General features: G+C 43.2%; 1 protein-coding gene across 3 annotated transcripts; it reads right to left on the bottom strand.

Moving 5' to 3' along the window:
- Nucleotides 1-1,817: 1,817 nt before the first annotated feature.
- LOC135511883 (zinc finger and BTB domain-containing protein 18-like) lies at nt 1,818-12,944 on the bottom strand. Of its 3 annotated transcripts, none has more exons than XM_064933391.1 (2): nt 12,863-12,944; nt 1,818-6,272 (listed from the first exon to the last, which is right to left on the bottom strand). In XM_064933391.1, the coding sequence occupies exon 2, from the start codon at nt 6,256-6,258 to the stop codon at nt 4,636-4,638; it is 1,623 nt and encodes a 540-aa protein (XP_064789463.1). In that variant the 5' UTR covers nt 6,259-6,272; nt 12,863-12,944; the 3' UTR covers nt 1,818-4,635. The 3 variants fall into 3 exon arrangements, with proteins under 3 accessions (XP_064789463.1, XP_064789462.1, XP_064789464.1); XM_064933390.1 differs by lacking the exon at nt 12,863-12,944 and adding an exon at nt 9,824-9,980; XM_064933392.1 differs by lacking the exon at nt 12,863-12,944 and adding an exon at nt 7,990-8,146.
- Between the last annotated feature and the right edge of the window lie 7,166 nt (nt 12,945-20,110).

Below are 20,110 nucleotides of genomic sequence, written 5' to 3'. Positions count from 1 at the left end.
CCATGCAGCTACAGGGGCCCAATCTAGATCCACAGCCTCTCCCCACACACACACTGGCCATGCAGCTACAGGGGCCCAATCTAGATCCACAGCCTCTCCCCACACACACACACTGGCCATGCAACTACAGGGGCCCAATCTAGATCCACAGCCTCTCCCCACACACACAGACACACACAACATGGCATAGAAAAATGAATGATGCCAAGGCTTCCTTTACCTTCATTGCTGAAAGATATGAAAACACTATATCTATTATGATTATACACTAAGTACAGAATCACAGTCACTAAAGTTAGTTCTGAAGAGCAATGCTAGAATATGTTGAATTACTCAGATGTGTAAGTATAGCTAATATATCGCATTAAATTATACACACTTAGGGTTGTGTGTAATTGTCAGTGTTGGGGAGCAGTGAACAACAAGTAACTAAACTACATTTTGCAGTAGCTGGATGTCAGTAGCTTGGTGATAGTTTAACTAAATTCAAGTCAAGGTTATGTTTTCAGTAGTTCATTACCTTTAGCCATGTAGTGGTGTAGCCAACTACTGGAACTACACACTACCGTTTTACCATGTAGCGGTGTAGCTAACTACTGGAACTGCACACTACTGTTATACCATGTAGTGGTGTAGCTAACTACTGGAACTACACACTACTGTTTTACCATGTAGCGGTGTAGCCTACTACTGGAACTACACACTACTGTTTTACCATGTAGCGGTGTCGCTAACTACTGGAACTACACACTACTGTTTTACCATGTAGCGGTGTAGCCAACTACCGGAACTACACACTATTATTTGCAAAAATAAAATATGGGTGAAGTAGGCAAGAATGTACATTATTTTTTGGCATCAGACCTTCCTAATTCTCACTTGAAACATTGTTTGTGTGATTAATAGGCTAAATTAAACATTATGTTAATATCTGTTCTTGCAATTTGTAATCTGATATTTACAGATGATAATTCTTCAAAGTAATTTGGATGTAGTGAACTACTTTTTCAAAGTAACTTTAGTTAGGTAAACTATATATTTTTAAGGGTAGCTTTAGTGTAGCTTAACTTCCTCCAGTGTGAAGTAAAAGGTAGCTTGGTAAACTATATTTTCAGAGTAGCTTCCCCAACATCGGTAATTGTAACATTTGATTGAACTTGTATCTAATACATACAGGCCTCTGAGAAGTCCAGTCGGTTTAAACACTTGTGAAATTAAATTAAGAAAAGAATGTATATTACAATAATTTCAGCAGATGACATCTTCCTTCTGTTAAAATGTGACTGTGGCTCTAAGCTGTATTAATAAGTATAATAAGCATGTAACTAATCCTCTAAATGTGAGGTAGTTTTGTGCCGACTAAATGGTACCCATGTTATTCACTCTTTATGTGACAAATTAAACACACACATTTACATTGGAGTTGAGTTTTAAGGTTCTTATAATTTATTGCAGTTTGCACACAATTTAAAAATTTCAACAACAGCACACCAAAAAAGTACAAAACTAAACAGCCTTAGAATTTACTCCCCTTGAGAAAAGAACAAAACATACTATGATTGTCAAAGCTAAATGCTTAAATCCAGAAAAATAAACCAAATCTCACAGGGAAGCAAATATATTTGAATCAAAATCTGCTTATTTTTCAGACCGTGATTGTCCTTTTCAACCAATTTCTTTCTATTTCCCCGCCCCCCTTTCTATTTCCCCGCCCCCCTTTCTATTTCCCCGCCCCCCTTTCTATTTCCCCGCCCCCCTTTCTATTTCCCCGCCCCCCTTTCTATTTCCCCGCCCCCCTTTCTATTTCCCCGCCCCCCTTTCTTCATTGTCGTCTACATTTGAACATTTTTTCCCCCATTGGCCCTTTCCTGTTTTCAAGTAACCAAAGTTGGATTGATGTAAACGGAGATGCTTATTGGATCATTTCACAGCTTCCTTTCCATTTCAAAAGGTCAATAAACAGTCCAGTTACACACACTTTCAGTGTTCCAGTGATAACGTGAAAATAAACCAAGCTGTTAACAGTAGTTTAAGGCGGTCAAGTACAATAAGAAGTCAGCAATAATTGTAAATAAGTCTTCAAACAGAGAGCTAACTCACATATGATATATTTTCCATGGATGCAAAGAGATCAATTACCACTGTGCAAAATGCCATGAGTGTGTGCAGTTGGCAAGGAGCACCCATGTCACCAGCTGATGCTGCCACCACCACGTCCACTGAAGAGCAAACCAAACCCCCGGACCAGTGTGGACATGCCAGACATGCCAATGTGCAGACATTCATAACCATACTAATAACAACTGAGTTTGTGTAGAGTTCAACTTTTGCTTTTGTTCGATTGATTGATTCCATGATTTTTGTGCACAAACATTTTTTGAGTGCAGATTTTTTTCTCAGAATGTTCACATTCCTAAAAATGTGAAGAATCCTAAATAAAATATTGAAATAAAGAACAGTTCAAATGAAAATGAGATATTATAATATTAAGGTTAACTCAATAATTTCACGATTAAATACATCTCCTCTTGAATGTAATAGTATCCATGATTTCGTGAATCTATAATTTATAACTGTAATTTTCATAAAGGCATATTTTCAGCAATAAATCTCCGTTAAATAAGCTTTAATGGTGCAATCAAGCATGCCAATTCTCCCCCTTCAAAAGTAAGGATTATGCTTTCAGTACAAAACACGCACATGTACATACATACAGTACGTACATAGGAGCACTCAAACAGATACACGCAGACATTCAAATTAGGAGCGAGTAGTGCTGCTCTCTGATTCTTCAGCTTTTACCATTTAAAACAGAAAGAACCTTCAGGAGTACTCAGGCTTTACTGTTGAAACAAATAACCTCCAGGAGTACTCAGGATTTGCTGTTGAAACAAATAACCTTCAGGAGTACTCAGGCTTTGCTGTTGAAATAAATAACCTTCAGGAGTACTCAGGCTTTACTATTGAAACAAATAACCTTCAGGAGTACTCAGGCTTTACTATTGAAACAAATAACCTTCAGGAGTACTCAGGCTTTACTATTGAAACAAATAACCTTCAGGAGTACTCAGGCTTTACTATTGAAACAAAGAACCTTCAGGAGTACTCAGGCTTTGCTATTGAAACATAGAACCTTCAGGATTACTCAGGTATGAGCAGGTGAGCATCTCTCTCATAGATCAGTGCAAAACCTTCTCATTGGCCGCACAGTTAGAAACAAGTGTCAAATAAAAATATAAATAAATTACCCACAACGCTTACTTAATGTCGATGAGAAAGCAGAAAATACCAAAGCAGAATGTTGGATATAGCTACAGTAGTTGGGAACCTTAACTCCTTGATCACCATGCAGCAGAATAGACTGTGATGAAGTGCTGTGTGGGCGGGAGGCAAACACAGTAGAGGAGATCTTCAGTAGATTAGTTAGGTCACTACTGGCATTCAGCCCACACTGCCACCTCTGTCAGTCTGAAGACAAACTTCACCTCACATTCCATTACACAAACTCAAACCCAAGACCAGTGCATTGACACAATATCTTCACAGCCCAGAAGAACATTTCAAAGGAGTCCCGACAGACTCTCAAAAGGAGCAAAGAAAATAAATAAATGACTTAAGAATAAAATAAGTTAATTTAGAATACACCCCCCCCCCCCAAAAAAAGAAAAAAAAGAAAATGTAAGATAAATCATATTCATGCATTTTCCATAACTGGAATATTCCGGGTTTCTTAACCGACTGCACCCTTGGATATTCACATAGTCTGTTCTATATTTGCTCAATTACAGTGTACAGTTATACAGTAATTCACATTTCAAATATACAGGTTGGACTTCATGCAATATCAGATCCCATTTTCCAAAAATAAATCCATAATCACAACAGAAACCTATAGGATACAGCCAAATGAAATTAAAGGGTTGTTTGAAGGCAGCAGATAGATTATAAATTTAAGAAATTGTATAATAATCATTCATAAAGAATTTGAGAAAATATTTGAATTCATGTGAAAAAGGAAGCTGTACATTGCATGAGTGCCATATGTCAAGAGCTTAAGGAGCAGAAGCTTGTTAGAGCAGACCTCTTTCCAGTTTCCTTAAACACACACACACACGCAAACACACACACACACACCAATGAAATTTGATAATAAAAATATAGTGCACTATATACACACATATTAATACACACACACATATGTGTACTGGTATAAATTGATGAGCAGTACCCGTTTAGTGTATTCTAATAATCTTCAACGTCAGTGTGTTACCTGAACACTTCATATGGTTGTCGTTGAAGGTGTGCCTTAGATTAAGGAGTGTATCTATACACAAGATGACATAACACTGGCTGTTGACACCAGCACCCATGGTTTTTTATATTGAACTAAATCTGAACAAATAAAAGATTAGAACAGAACAAAGGACTGGAACTGAAAACAGTAGTAACATCTTCATGTTCTTTTAAAGTGCCATTTAACCAGATTTTGTAATGTACGTACAAGAAACATGACTAAATCAGACCCCTCTCCTACCCATACCCTTGCTCCAACTCCCTTACCTCTCTGCCCAACCTTCACTGACACCTCACTCATTTAGCTTAAAAACAAAGGAGTTCTGATTATTTTGGCAGGCTTCACTTCCACAGTTCTTGAGAACTATCCTCTATGGCCCAGTCCCTGTGGAGGGTGGGTAGGTTGAGGCCTTCACTCTTGACAGAGAGCGAGTTGACCAGTTCGCAGTGGAACTTGCGGATGTGGCGGTACAGGTCCCCGGACTGGGTGAAGCGCCGCTCGCACCACTTGCAGGCGTGCGGCTTCTCTCGGGTGTGCACCACGGCGTGCCGGCTCAGGTTGTGAGAGTACTGGAAGCTCTTACCGCACGTGGTGCATGTGTATGGCTTCTCTCCAGAGTGAGTCCGCTCGTGGCGCTTCAGGGTGTACATGCAGGAGAACGTCTTGCCGCAGATGGAGCAGGTGGGCACGTTGATGTCGCTGGCGGGCTTGGCGCGCACGCCTTCCTGCTCGCGAAAGTGTGTGCTGAGGTGGATCTGGAGGATGTGCGGACTGGGAAACACCTTGTTGCACAGGGGGCACATGAAGATCTGAGTGTGAGGGGCGTTCAGCATATTGGACACGTAGGGCAGCAGGGTGCTGTCGATGCTGGCCGTCTCAACCTGGGCCCTCTCACTGTCTCCGCCCAGCATGTCATTATTGCTGACCTTGTCGTCACGCTCCAGTTCACTGGCCAGGGTGGCATCACGCAGGGCCGACAGGTGGGCCTCCAGGCGTCTATGAGCATGGCTGCTGACCAAGTGGTGGTTCAGACCTCCGTTGGTTCTGGGAGGGGTGGCTTTGGGCCCGCTGTGGTCCATCTCGTAGTCACCACTCACCAGGTCCTCATGGTCTGAGCCCGTGTTCTTCTCCTGCTTCACCTGGACCAGGGTGCCCTGCAGGCTATCTGGCATCACCACACCACAGAAGTAAGGGTTATTGGACAAGGCCTCGCTGGGCCCAGTCAGGCTGGACTTCACAGACAAGTCCAGGACACAGTCTGCATCCGACGACACTCTGCGGGAGCCATGGGAGCCCACAGACCTCCGGGACAGGGAGCCTATAGAGCTGCTGGGGCTGCCAGTTGGGGATTGCAGCTTGGGTGGACTGCCATGGGCGTCATCTTCCCCTGGGCTGGTGGCAGTGGCCGGGGTGCCTGCCCGGTCAGTGGGTAGCCTTATCCACAGGCTACTGGGGTCCTGCTTGGACTCCAGGTCCTCATCGTCACTGGGCAATAGGTCAGCTGTGGCTGGTTGGCCCGTGCTGCCCTCGGAGAAGCTCTCTAGTTTGTCAGAGCAGCTGGAAGCGTCCTCCTCCCTCTTGGTGCTGTCTGCCTCCGCAGTGGCTTTGTGCTTCAGCTTCTTCTTGCAGACCTTGACAATGTGGTACATGTGGAGGAAGCTGGCAGCAGCCAGCACGTCCTCCACGGGCAGGGCTTTGAACTGGAGCTTCCCCTCGTACATGAACTCCAGCAGGAGAGCGAACGCTGGGGCTGTAACAATGTCGCTGTTCAGATGAACAACGTCCCTTTTGTCCAGCTGGTCCTTGTAAAAGAGGTGGAAGTACATGCTGCATGAAGCCAGCACTGCTCGATGGGCCCGGAACTGGGCATCGCCGACCAGCACAGTGGAATCACAAAGGAAACCCTGATGCCTCTGCTCACTCAGACACTGTAGCAAATGTCTGCTGTGGTCTGGGAACTCCATGATGTCTTCATAACCTAGAACAGACAGCAGATGTTAGAGGCACATTATTTTAGAAGATGTTAGAGGTACATTATTTTTGTTTTAACTTGTAGACAATCGGTCTGGATCCACTCACCCACTCAGCTCTCACCCACTCTCTCACCTCATGCACTCACTCACTCACTCACTCACTCACTCACTCACTCACTCACTCACTCACTCACTCACTCACTCTCTTTCTCACCCACCCACTCACTCTCTCTTACTCACCCACCCACTCACTCTCTCTTACTCACCCACCCACTCACTCACTCACTCACTCACTCACTCACCCACTCACTCACTCTTTCACTCACTCATTCACTCACCCACTCTCTGTTACTCACCCACCCACTCACTCTCTCTTACTCACCCACCCACTCACTCTCTTACTCACCCACCCACTCACTCACTCACTCACTCACTCACTCACTCACTCACTCACCACCCACTCACTCACCCTCTCTTTCACTCACTCATTCACTCACCCACTCTCTCTTACTCACCAACCCACTCTCTCACTCACCCACTCACTCACTCTCTCACTCACTCACCCTCTCTCTCACTCACCCACTCACCCTCTCTCTCACTCACTCACTCACCCTCTCTCTCACTCACTCACTCACTCACCCACCCACTCACTTACTCACTCACTCACTCACTCACTCACCCTCTCTCTCACTCACTCACTCACCCTCTTTCTCACCCACCCACACACCCACTCACTCTCTCACCCACCCACTCACTCTCTCTCTCACCCACCCACTCACTCTCTCTTACTCACCCACCCACTCACTCACTCACTCACTCACTCACTCACTCACTCACTCACTCACTCTTTCACTCACTCATTCACTCACCCACTCTCTCTTACTCACCCACCCACTCACTCTCTCTTACTCACCCACCCACTCACTCTCTCTTACTCACCCACCCACTCACTCACTCACTCACTCACCCACTCACTCACCCTCTCTTTCACTCACCCACTCTCTCTTACTCACCAACCCACTCTCTCACTCACTCACTCTCTCACTCACTCACCCTCTCTCTCACTCACCCACTCACCCTCTCTCTCTCTCACTCACTCACTCACTCACCCTCTCTCTCACTCACTCACTCACCCACCCACCCACTCACTTACTCACTCACTCACTCACTCACTCACCCTCTCTCTCACTCACTCACCCTCTTTCTCACCCACCCACCCACCCACTCACTCTCTCACCCACCCACTCACTCTCTCTCTCACCCACTCACTCACTCACCCTCTCTTTCACCCACTCACACTCTCTCTTACTCACCCACCCACTCTCTCACACACTCACCCTCTCTCACTCACTCACCACTCACTCACCCACTCTCTCACTCACTCACCCTCTCTCTCACTCACTCATTCACTCACCCACCCACTCACCCACTCACCCACCCACTCTCTCACTCACCCACTCACTCACTCACTCTCTCACTCACCCTCTCTCTCACTCACTCACTCACTCACTCACCCTCTCTCACTCACCCAAAAGGGAACAAAAATGTGCCTACACAAGAAATCCTTGACATTTTAAAATACATTTACAAAACTGTCAATAAAACATCACCAAAGACACATTTTCCTTTTTAAATTCTGCTAACATGTTTTACCACCAACAAACTCCAACTTTCAGACACACAAACAATAAAAAACAGGTAGAGTCTAATTGCTCCATAAACCTAAATGTTTCCGGACGATATTTGGGAGAGGTGTTGCTCTAGACTGCGACCAATGGCTGCTCCACATGATCACAGAGAGGCTTCAGCAGCTAACCTCCTCCTGGTCACACAGATGTCTCCCCGCCCGCCTGCTAACTGAACTGCTTCCACGCTTTACTCTCCCAGCTCCAAGTGAGGTTATTTTTAATAGCCCACATTGGCCTGGCCAGACTCTTTAGGTAACAGGATTTCAGGTACACATGCAATCCTCACATACACAAGCTACCGATTCCAGAGGCCTACTGTAAGTATACTGAGAATAACGACTGTACACGCAGAATTGAAGGGTTTGAAAAACAGGTTGCCTTGTTGGTAATTACAAAATGCCTTTTATTGTCAACTCCCACTGCTATTTATATTTGCTAAAAAGAGAGTCCTATTCCAGAAAAACATTTAATTAAATAAACTTGAATAATAGAGATTCATACTTTTGAATGAGAAAAAAAAAGATCACACCTGTAAACCAAGTATCTTTTTTTTTTGCCTGAAATAATACATGAGCCTGAACATTAAGCAGTTAAATAAACCCTTTTGAATGTAAGTGAACAAGTGTGCGATCTCCCTCACTGGAGCAGAGTTCAGATGTTCCTTAATGGGAGGCTTACAGGGACAAGGATGTCCAACCCCCAGGCAACTCCCACCACCCCACACTCCCCCTACCTCAAATCTTTCTAGAAACCGCACATCTTCCCTAAAGAGAACGGCACTGAAGATTTACAGTACAATCACTTTAAGTGCCCTGTAGTCTACAGCCATCCTAATCCTTAAGATGGCTAAAAATAAAGATAGTAGGACAACTCACAAGGTAGCAGCGATCAAATTAGGGGTCTGTCAGGACAGAGAGGGACGGAGAAGGAGGCTTACAAACATCTGATCCAGCTGACTGTGGCCATATGGCAGCTGCTGCCCAGATAAAGAGATTAAGACTAGGAGGAGTGCGATTACAGCTGTCTAGCCAATTCAGGCAGCTCAAATCTGCAACTTCTAAATTAGTCACCACCAACAGAAAAAATGAACACAAGCCAGGGAAAGAGGACATCAGGCTTTCAAGTAATTTCAAAGACAGTTATTTTGTATTTTTTTATTGAACCTTTATTTAACTAGGAAAGTCAGTTAAGAACAAATTCTCATTTTCAATGACGGCCTACCGGGAACAGTGAGTTAACTGCCTTATTCAGAGGCAGAACGTCAGCTCTGGGATCCGATCCAGCAACCTTTCGGTTACTGGCCCAATGCTCTAACCACTGCCGCCCCAAAAGTTACATTTAAAAGGTTGAATTATTCTTAGTAAAAATTACCCTATAGATTTGTATTTTATTTTTTCACATTGTTTGTGGATGTTTTAACCAGAATAACTAAGTATACTAAGTATAAAGATTTACAATTTTGATAGTAGCAGTTATCTGTTGGATCAGATTTGATAAATTAATACTGTGTTTACCAGACAATAAATACACGTTAAATTGCATTTAATCATTAGTTAAACACAAATTAAGAAATGTATTTTGGTTGAAACAAATTACAATAATTTTAACAAACATTCAACTCCAAGCCCAACTTGCTCACTACAAACCAGAGAAAAACTAGGAAAGCTCTTCCTGACTACACCCGTCCCCTGCTTAGCTACAGTAAACAACTACTGTACACATACACAACATGTATACTAAATCCTTCACTTCCTATTCCATAGAGCTCTGACTAAAAGTAGCCTGACCCTGGGAAAAGCCCTGGAAAAGCCAGAGCTACTCATACAAAATAAAACCCTCCCAGGGCCCCGGACCCCTTCCCACAGTACCTGGAGTATGCATCAACTTGATTAAGTCCACTGTAGTAGAAAAGCTGGGCCGGCTGCTGCTTTTTTGCAGAATCAATGAGGGGGTAGGAGAAAAAAAATGCAAACTGTGAAAGACAGATGCAAAGCGGAGGAGATGTTGGAGGGGAATGAGATACCTCCTCCTGCACACAGATCCGCACACACACTAACTCCCAGTCTGTGCATTAGAATAAAGGACTGGGGGATGGCAGCCTGTCAGCTGCTCTGACATCATGTTCAGATGGAAATGCTACCTCCAGCTGTGCTCCTTTTACAGCCATATGCTACTCCTCTACACTCTGCCACCAGCCTCTCCTTTATACAACTTTGTTTCTTTTTTTCTCCTCTCTCTAAAAAAAGGGGGTACATGTATTGAGGTGCTTGGGTGGAAAAACTAGACAACTTCCCCCTACCTCTTCACTCTAAAGGATAACTTAAGAAAATAGGTCTGTGTGAAAACCAACACTTTTTTTCTAACCTAGTTTCCTGCGCAATGAATTTAAATACCCTCAAGTTTTTGTGTGTTTTTTTGCTGCCTGCTCTCCTTCCAGTAACCGTAAACAAAGACCAGCACAGCACATTTTCAACTGACAGATCCACGCAGCTGATATTGTTTTCAACTTTTGTATGGTTCACTGCCCTTGCCATTACCTGTAATTCATTTCCCTAACCCTTTGGACAACTGACAGAAACATGTAGAAAATAACAATGGGAACAATCGTATTGACCTCATGGGTGATATTCTAAATGAAACAAAAACTACACTATTCCTTAATGGGCTGCCTAAAACTGACTACAGCTTCTGCTTTCTTTTGTGAAAGTATTCCACTCTTTCGTGTGTATATTTCAGTGGGTATTTTTATTCCACAAGGAATTAATTGATCAGCCATGTGAATGGATCACAGCCACACATCTATATGCAGCACATTATTATTCATATGAAACAATAACAATAATAAACAATAACAATAGACTGCTCCTGCACATTGGCTAACCGGGCTATCTGCATTGTGTCCCACCACCCGCCAACCCCTCTTCTATGCTACTGCTACTCTCTGTTCATCATATATGCATAGTCACTTTAACCATATCTACATGTACATACTACCTCAATCAGCCTGACTAACCGGTGTCTGTATGTAGCCTCGCTACTTTTATAGCTTCGCTACTGTATATAGCCTGTCTTTTTACTGTTGTTTTATTTCTTTACTTACCTATTGTTCACCTTACTCCTTTTTTGCACTATTGGTAAGTAAGCATTTCACTGTAAGATCTACTACACCTGTTGTATTTGGCGCACGTGACAAATAAACTTTGATTTGATCATATATTTAAAAAAATTGTGTAGCCTATATAGATGTGAACTTTACATTCAAGACATTCAACATGTTCCTGTTGACACAAGGGGCATTTCTTAAATTTATTTTATTTTTTATTTCACCTTTATTTAACCAGGTAGGCCAGTTGAGAACAAGTTCTCATTTACAACTGCGACCTGGCCAAGATAAAGCAAAGCAGTGTGACACAAACAACACAGAGTTACACAAACATACACAAACTTACAGCCAATAACACAATAGAAAAATCTATATACAGTATGTGCAAATGTAGTAAGATTAGGGAGGTAAGGAAATAAATAGGCCATAGTGGCAAAGTAATTACAATTTAGCAATTAAATACTGGAGTGATAGATGTGCAGAAGATGAATGTGCAAGTAAAGATACTGGGGTGCAAAGGAGCAAAAAAACAATATGGGGATGAGGTAGGTGAGTGGGCTATTTACAGATGGGCTGTGTACAGGTGTCCTGTGTGGCTCAGTCGGTAGAGCATGGCGCTTGCAACGCCAAGCGTCGTGGGTTCGATTCCCGCTGGGGCCACCCATATGTAAAAGTAGTGGCCCCAGCCGACTTGTAAGTCGCTTTGGACAAAAGCGTCTGCTAAATGGGATATATTATTATTATTATTATTATTATTAGGTGAAATGATCAGTAAGCTGCTCTGACAGCTGATGCTTCAAGTTAGTGAGGGAGATATAAGACTCCAGCTTCAGTGATGTAATATAATTCTCAAGTTTTGTTATGAAAATGTACAAGATCAAAACCTTTAGGAATGAATTGCAATTTATGCTAATGAGTGTAGCCTATACTTTAGAAAGAGGAGAAACACACGAATATATAGGTCATATGTAGGATGATAGAACAAACCTATGGCCAGAAATCTTATGTTATTCATATATATCTTTACATTACCTTCAAATCAGTGGCGCTGCACGCAAATGGGAAAATTGGAGTTGCACCTAAATAATTAGCCTATATTACCGATTCAGAATCCGAGGCTTTCACAGAACAGTCTATTCCTTTCACACACAAAAAAGGATACAATGTATCATTAAATAGCCCTAGAGTGTGTTTGGGTAATTGGTAACAATGTTACAACATTAATATTACAATTTGCATCACATAACACTTAATCCAAATATATACATTGTATCATTGCTATTGCCTTTCTTTGGATTAGCCTAGTCTACAAAAAGATCAAAAGCCAGGAAACAACTGTCATAAATTAGCCATTACTTCCATAAACTTCTTGAGACCGGACATGACACACTACTACCGATACAAACAACTGATCAATGTATCTGTCAACCTCTGTAGGCTACTCCTCCAGGGTCTGGCTACCAACATTTCTCTGCGCTGCTGGTTCCAGAATTGAAGACTGTCGCGAGCAACACAACAGAACATTCGCAAGACTACAAATACAGTATCTCTCGCGCGCACACACTAAGGCAATCAAGCTAGCTAGCCACGGTGGTTAACAAAAAAAAGTACACGTTCGATCAGTAGTAGGCTATAGCAGTTCTGTAGCAGGCCCCGATGCAATGCCGACAGGCACTACGAAGGAGCTAACATAGCAACTATTATGTGAACACAACAGTCGCTAGAAAGGATTATTACTTTTTCCTCTTTCATTCTTTAACCTCATTTCATCACCCTTTCGGATTGTGGTATTAAAGGCACTTACAGACAACAAGCTCCAATGTCTTCCTGCGTCCTTCGTCAAATCCTATTGAGACTGAAAAATAACTAGATTGACTTTCAACAAATGTCCATAACAACCTGCAGTGGCAGGAAAGACGGACCGAGCGAGCGGAGAGAGAAGGGCTGCGGCAGCCAGATGTTTCCGAGCTGTTGCTACTAAACTCCAGCTACGGTAGAGGCTTCTGACTGACAGCGCAAAAGCCAATAGTGCGTGTGATAAGAAAAGTGAAGGCAAATTGGAAGCAGTCGTTGAAGAGGGAGGGATATGTCTACTGGGTGTAGGTTGACACCAGGCAACAGTGAGAAGGCAGAAAAAAAGGCCAAGCGAACTGGTTCCCTGAACAGACTGGCGCAGAGCACAGAGTGAGCGAGAGGCTGAGCGCAGGGTTTCGTGGGTACTGTAGTCATGCTTCGACCAATAGAGAGAAAGAACAGGTGCACTACCTTCATATTGTTGAAATAAAACTGTTGTCACCGGGTACAAAATGAGGACTGCAACGAAAAGGTTTGCGAATATAAGGCAATTCACGCGTAAAATAACTCCGTTGGAAGCGAGCAGAAGGCATCAAGGTAGCACAATCAATTGTTCATTCATTGGTTTGAATAAAGTGATTCTCTTTCAAGGCAATTTTTTCTGACTAGTAATTTTCCTATTGTCATGGGATAGCCTATAGATTTTGCAAGAATATTAAATAGTTGATGCATAATGTCATGATAAATAGTTTAGCCTATCATAATAGTCGACTAAACTCAACTTTATGATTTACGTTGGAGTTGTGCGGTGACTGGCGTGTGCGGACTGGAGCTCCGACATCACATAAAATTTACTTTTTCATTTAAAAAAACTACTGATGTCAGCAACCAAAGAAAAACTACCTGAAATCAAAAGCTTAAAAAAACACATCTAAACTTAATTTTATGTGATTTCGGATTACCCTTCTGCCCACGCTAGATGCAGTCGACTCCATAGTAAATCACGGAGTTGAGTTTAGTCGGCTAAACTATGCTAAACTATCAGCAGGTTCATTCACTAGCGTTACAATTAATGGTCCAAGTCTCTGTTTATTACAGTGTGTCTCAGAGACATACAATAACCATGTCTTGATTTGATGTCGAATACGTCCACTCTCACGTCAATAATTAGCCTAATGTAATTAAAAACGAATAGGCTACTTTGTATTTATATTTGTAATATATGTTATATTGTACAGCACTATAACTTCATTTAAAGACGAGCAACATTATGCTGAAGTTGCATGTCTCCTTTGATGTGAGTTTAGGTTATATCTTATAGGCAAGATATTCTAAGACTTGGTCAGAACCTTATAGGTGATAAACCACGTTATGAAACATTATATACTGTATTATAATATGGAGGTTCAAACTTCAGTCAATTTCGAGACATTTCATTAGAGCATCCAGTTTTGTAAGCAACGTAAAAAGTTGCACCGAGTGCCAGGGCAGTAATCACCCACGCAGGACCGTAAATCTGGAGAACAAGAGAATCCGTTTGTGACTACAATCACACGAACAAAGATATAGGGGCCCCAAAGTTAACATGGGCCTATTGAGGGGTATTTCATGAATTTTCGAAGTGGTATGATGTTATGTCTTACAGATGCTCCATATGTAAATACATACCAAATAACAGGCTGCTTGTGTTGAGGTTGTAGTGGAAATCCAGTCTGGACATTTACATTCCTAAATCCGTCCCAGTAAACTGATTGGTGTTACTAATAGAGTTCAAAACACAGTAATGATTCACAGTATTTAATCAAAAATACATTACATCTTTAAATGCACATAATGGCCTCATTATGTGACAAATGAGTGAATGTTAGCAGCATTGTTTGTAACAGATTACAATCCAGTAGTTGCTCTCTCTGATTATAGGAAAGCTCTGAGTAATTATCACATCAAATTATGTGATGATATGTCTATGTACCGAATTTGAATAACTGCTTCTGAATAAAATCTTCTGAAGTTTTTTGAAAACAAGCAGGTATTGAGAAAATGCCCACTACATATTTTGAAAAAGTTATTCCATATTTGAACAATGCTTTAAAAAACCTACTATTTATTTTGATAAATGCTTCAATTCTGGGTGGCTTGACATGAATGATCTTATTGATACTTAGGTTTCACTTTTTCACTTCTGAAATGTGTATTATTGTCAGAGGTACAGTACAATTCAGATGCTATCAACTGCACTGTTTGAAACCTGACGCCAATGTGTTGTGCTCCTCCATCACGCAGAAGCCCCTGTGATTTACATAAACATTTTTACTTTAAAACTCCTTTTGATCCCACAATTATTTTTGAGTCAACAGATGCTGGGCTGGAACAGACTTGTGCCAAAAAACAGAGATCTTTGAAATTGTACTTTCTGCAGTTCTCTGTTCAAAACCAATGTCAAATATGATTTCTAAATGTTGCCCATTTAGAGATGCCTTTTCATTTAGCAGTGAAGGACATTGAGAAAAGTAATTTTCATCCTAACAATATAAAGGATGAAAATGCACCAGTTTAATTTTGAGCAACATGATGTATGTGACAATTAATCATTCCACAAATGCATTGCATTTCTTTGCAATTATATTATTGGAAATAAATAATTTATTATCTTTGTATATGTGTCAATATAAGGTTGGATATTTACATACAGCAGCAAATTAATTTCTCTGCATTTTGAGAGAGAGAGAGAGCGAGAGAGAGAGGCCTGTCTCTACAGTGATATACTATACACCAGCCTCTCTGTCACACCCTGACCATAGTTTGCTTTGTATGTTTGCATGTTTTGTTTGGTCAGGGTGTGATCTGAGTGGGCATTCTATGTTGTGTGTCTAGTTTGTCTGTTTCTGTGTTTGGCCTGATATGGTTCTCAATCAGAGGCAGGTGTTAGTCATTGTCTCTGATTGGGAACCATATTTAGGTAGCCTGTTTGGTGTTGGGTTTTTGTGGGTGATTGTTCCCGTCTTTGTGTTTGTTACACCAGATAGGGCTGGTTTCGGTTTTTCACGTTTTCTTGTTTTTTTTGTATATTGTTCTATTTTCATCTTTATTAAAGATGTATCACAATAACCACGCTGCGTCTTCAACAGAAGAATCCCGTTACACTCTCCTTCTGCATTCCTTCCTCTTGGGGTCACTGTGGATTCCATGTTTGGGCTCCACATCTCTCTGACTGTCACAGTACAGGCAGAAAATCTTTAATAGTGATCGATGCCCACTGTAGTAGTCACATATTCAACATACATTTTTTTTATGATGAGAAATGTTTAAATTATGCTAAAAATATTATTGATTTGTTTGTAAATGTAAATTACATGTCAGTGTTCCCTATAAGGTCTTGTACATATCTTGTACATTTTTTCTTTTACACTTGTTTGGTTTCTTTACATGACACAGATGCCAACAGAGAATGTCTGTTATAGCTCTATTCGCCATTCTAAGCAAAACAAAGTAAAATACATTTTTAAGCAATGTCTGTAAGAAGGCCTTTTCAACAGAGTACACAAAATCCCCCTCCATGTCCTCAACGACACACAATGACATGAAAACCTTTGTGCCCTATGAGTTCTGTAACAGACAACTCACCATTTTTGCTGGTCTGTGACTCAACGCCTTCGCCCTCGGTCAGAGGGGAATAAGGCAGCCTCACAAGAGTTACACACACAGGAGGTACACACACATTACAATGGTTGTTTTAAAGCAGTCATTTCGGACGACTGTGTGATCACGCTCTCCGTAACCAATGTGAGCAAGACCTTTAAACAGGTCAACATTCACAAGGCCGCGGGGCCAAACAGATTACCAGGACGTGTACTCAGAGCATGCGCGGACTAACTAGCAAGTGTCTTCACTGACATTTTCAACCATTCCATGACCGAGTCTGTGATACCTACATGAAGACCAACATAGTCCCTGTGCCCAAGAAAGCGAAGGTAACCTGCCTAAATGACTACCACCCAGTAGCACTCACTTCAGTAGCCATGAAGTGCTTTGAAAGGCTGTTCATGGCACACATCAACACTATCATCCCTAGAACCACTCCAATTCGCATACCGCTGCGACAGATCCACAGATGAGTCCATCTCAATCTCATTCCACACTTCCCTTTCCTACCTGGACAAAAGGAACACCTTTGTGAGAATGCTGTTCACTGACTACAGCTCAGCGTTCAACACCATAGTGTCCACAAAGCTCATCACTAAGCTAAGGATCCTGGGACTAAACACCTCCCTCTTCAACTGGATCCTGGACTTCCTGAAGGTCCACCCCCAGGTGGTAAGGGTAGGTAACAACACATACCCCACGCTGATCCTCAACATATGTATGTACGGTCACTCTGGGGACAACGTCATCGATGCACTTATTGATGAAGCCAATGACAGATGTGGTGTACTCCTCAATGCCATCTGAGGAATCCCGGAACATATTCCAGTCTGTGATAGCAAAACAGTCCTGTAGCTTAGCATCTGCTTCATCTGACCAATTTTTTTTATTTATCTAGTCACTGGTGCTTCCTGCTTAAATTTTGCTTGTAAGCACGAATCAGGAGGATAGAAATATGGTCAAGTTTGCCAAATGGCGGGCGAGGGAGAGCTTTGTATGCATCTCTGTGTGGAGCAAAGGTGGTCCAAAGTTTTTTTTCCCTCTGGTTGCACATTTAACATGCAGATAGAAATTTGGTCAAATGGATTTAAAGTGCAATAAGGAAGGGCTCCATGATGGCGCAATAAGGAACTGCTCCATGTTGGGGCAATAAGGAAGCGGCTACTAGGAAGTACAGGGCCATAAATTAAGGTTACAGCTCAATGATGGAAAACAGGATAATACATGCAGGCAGCAGAGGCATCATGCCCATAGGGGGCACAAGGGGCATGTGCCTCTTCAGATTGGTCCTGTGGGGGGCACAAGGGGCATGTGCCTCTTCAGACTGGTCCTGTGGGGGACACAGGGGCATGTGCCTCTTCAGATTGGTCCTGTGGGGGGCACAGGGGGCATGTGCCTCTTCAGATTGGTCCTGTGGGGGGCACAGGGGGCATGTGCCTCTTCAGATTGGTCCTGTGGGGGGCACAGGGGGCATGTGCCTCTTCAGATTGGTCCTGTGGGGGGCACAGGGGGCATGTGCCTCTTCAGATTGGTCCTGTGGGGCACAAGGGGCATGTGCCTCTTCAGATTGGTCCTGTGGGGGACACAGGGGCATGTGCCTCTTCAGATTGGTCCTGTGGGGGGCACAGGGGGCATGTGCCTCTTCAGATTGGTCCTGTGGGGCACAAGGGGCATGTGCCTCTTCAGATTGGTCCTGTGGGGCACAAGGGGCATGTGCCTCTTCAGATTGGTCCTGTGGGGGACACAGGGGCATGTGTCTATTCAGATTGGTCCTGTGGGGGGCACAGGGGGCATGTGCCTCTTCAGATTGGTCCTGTGGGGGACACAGGGGCATGGCTTTGAGTAAGGCCAATGTGTCTATGTATGCGGATGACTCAACGCTATGCACGTCAGCTACTACAGCGACTGAAATGACTGTAACGCTTAACAAAGAGCTGCAGTTAGTTTTGGAATGATGTTAGTCCTAAATATTTCCAAATATTGCCCCAACATAGAGCCCTTTCTTATTGCACCAACATGGAGCCCTTCCTTACTGCCTCAACATGGAGCCCTTCCTTATTGCCCCAACATGGAGCCATTCCTTATCGCCCCAACATAGAGCCCTTCCTTATTGCCCCAACATGGAGCCCTTCCTTATTGCCCCAACATAGAGCCCTTTCTTATTGCACCAACATGGAGCCCTTCCTTACTGCCCCAACATGGAGCCCTTCCTTATTGCCCCAACATGGAGCCCTTACTTATTGCCCCAACATGGAGCCCTTCCTTATCGCCCCAACATAGAGCCCTTCCTTATTGCCCCAACATGGAGCCCTTCCTTATTGCCCCAACATAGAGCCCTTTCTTATTGCACCAACATGGAGCCCTTCCTTATTGCCCCAACATGGAGCCCTTCCTTATTGCCCCAACATAGAGCCCTTCCTTATTGCACCAACATGGAGCCATTCCTTATTGCCCCAACATGGAGCCCTTCCTTATTGCCCCAACATGGAGCCCTTCCTTATTGCCCCAACATGGAGCCCTTCCTTATTGCCCCAACATAGAGCCCTTTCTTATTGCACCAACATGGAGCCCTTACTTATTGCCCCAACATAGAGCCCTTCCTTATTGCCCCAACATGGAGCCCTTCCTTATTGCCCCAACATAGAGCCCTTCCTTACTGCCCCAACATGGAGCCCTTCCTTATTGCCCCAACATAGAGCCCTTCCTTATTGAACCAACATAGAGCCCTTTCTTATTGCACCAACATGGAGCCCTTCCTTTTTACACCAACATGGAGCCCTTCCTTATTGCACCAACATGGAGCCCTTCTTTATTGCACCAACATGGAGCCCTTCCTTATTGCACCAACATGGTGCCCTTCCTTATTGCACCAACATGGAGCCCTTCCTTATTGCACCAACATGAGCCATTCCTTTTTACACCAACATGGAGCCCTTCCTTATTGCACCAACATGGAGCCCTTCCTTTTTACACCAACATGGAGCTCTTCCTTTTTACGCCAACATGGAGCCCTTCCTTATTGCACCAACATGGAGCCCTTCCTTATTGCACCAACATGGAGCCCTTCCTTATTGCACCAACATGGAGCCCTTCCTTATTGCACCAACATGGAGCCCTTCCTTATTGCACCAACATGGAGCCCTTCCTTTTTACACCAACATGGAGCTCTTCCTTTTTACGCCAACATGGAGCCCTTCCTTATTGCACCAACATGGAGCCCTTCCTTATTGCACCAACATGGAGCCCTTCCTTATTGCACCAACATGGAGCCCTTCCTTATTGCACCAACATGGAGCCCTTCCTTATTGCACCAACATGGAGCCCTTCCTTATTGCACCAACATGAGCCATTCCTTTTTACACCAACATGGAGCCCTTCCTTATTGCACCAACATGAGCCATTCCTTTTTACACCAACATGGAGCCCTTCCTTTTTACACCAACATGGAGCCCTTCCTTTTTACACCAACATGGAGCCCTTCCTTATTGCACCAACATGGAGCCCTTCCTTATTGCACCAACATGGAGCCCTTCCTTATTGCACCAACATGAGCCATTCCTTTTTACACCAACATGGAGCCCTTCCTTATTGCACCAACATGAGCCATTCCTTTTTA

The sequence above is a fragment of the Oncorhynchus masou genome, chromosome 24, assembly GCF_036934945.1.
Source record: "Oncorhynchus masou masou isolate Uvic2021 chromosome 24, UVic_Omas_1.1, whole genome shotgun sequence".
Classification (NCBI taxonomy): Eukaryota; Metazoa; Chordata; class Actinopteri; order Salmoniformes; family Salmonidae; genus Oncorhynchus; species Oncorhynchus masou.
The sequence above is the reverse complement of the archived record's forward strand: the minus strand, read 5'-3'. Positions and strand labels throughout refer to the sequence as shown.

Excerpts from the sequence above, each read along its gene's own strand:
- LOC135511883 (XM_064933392.1), bottom strand. The coding sequence starts at position 8,056 with ATGTGGAGCAGCCATTGGTCGCAGTCTAGAGCAACACCTCTCCCAAAT. Across the intron at positions 6,273-7,989 it reads TATCGTCCGGAAACATTTAG|GTTATGAAGACATCATGGAG; the intron begins GTTTATGGAGCA and ends TGTCTGTTCTAG.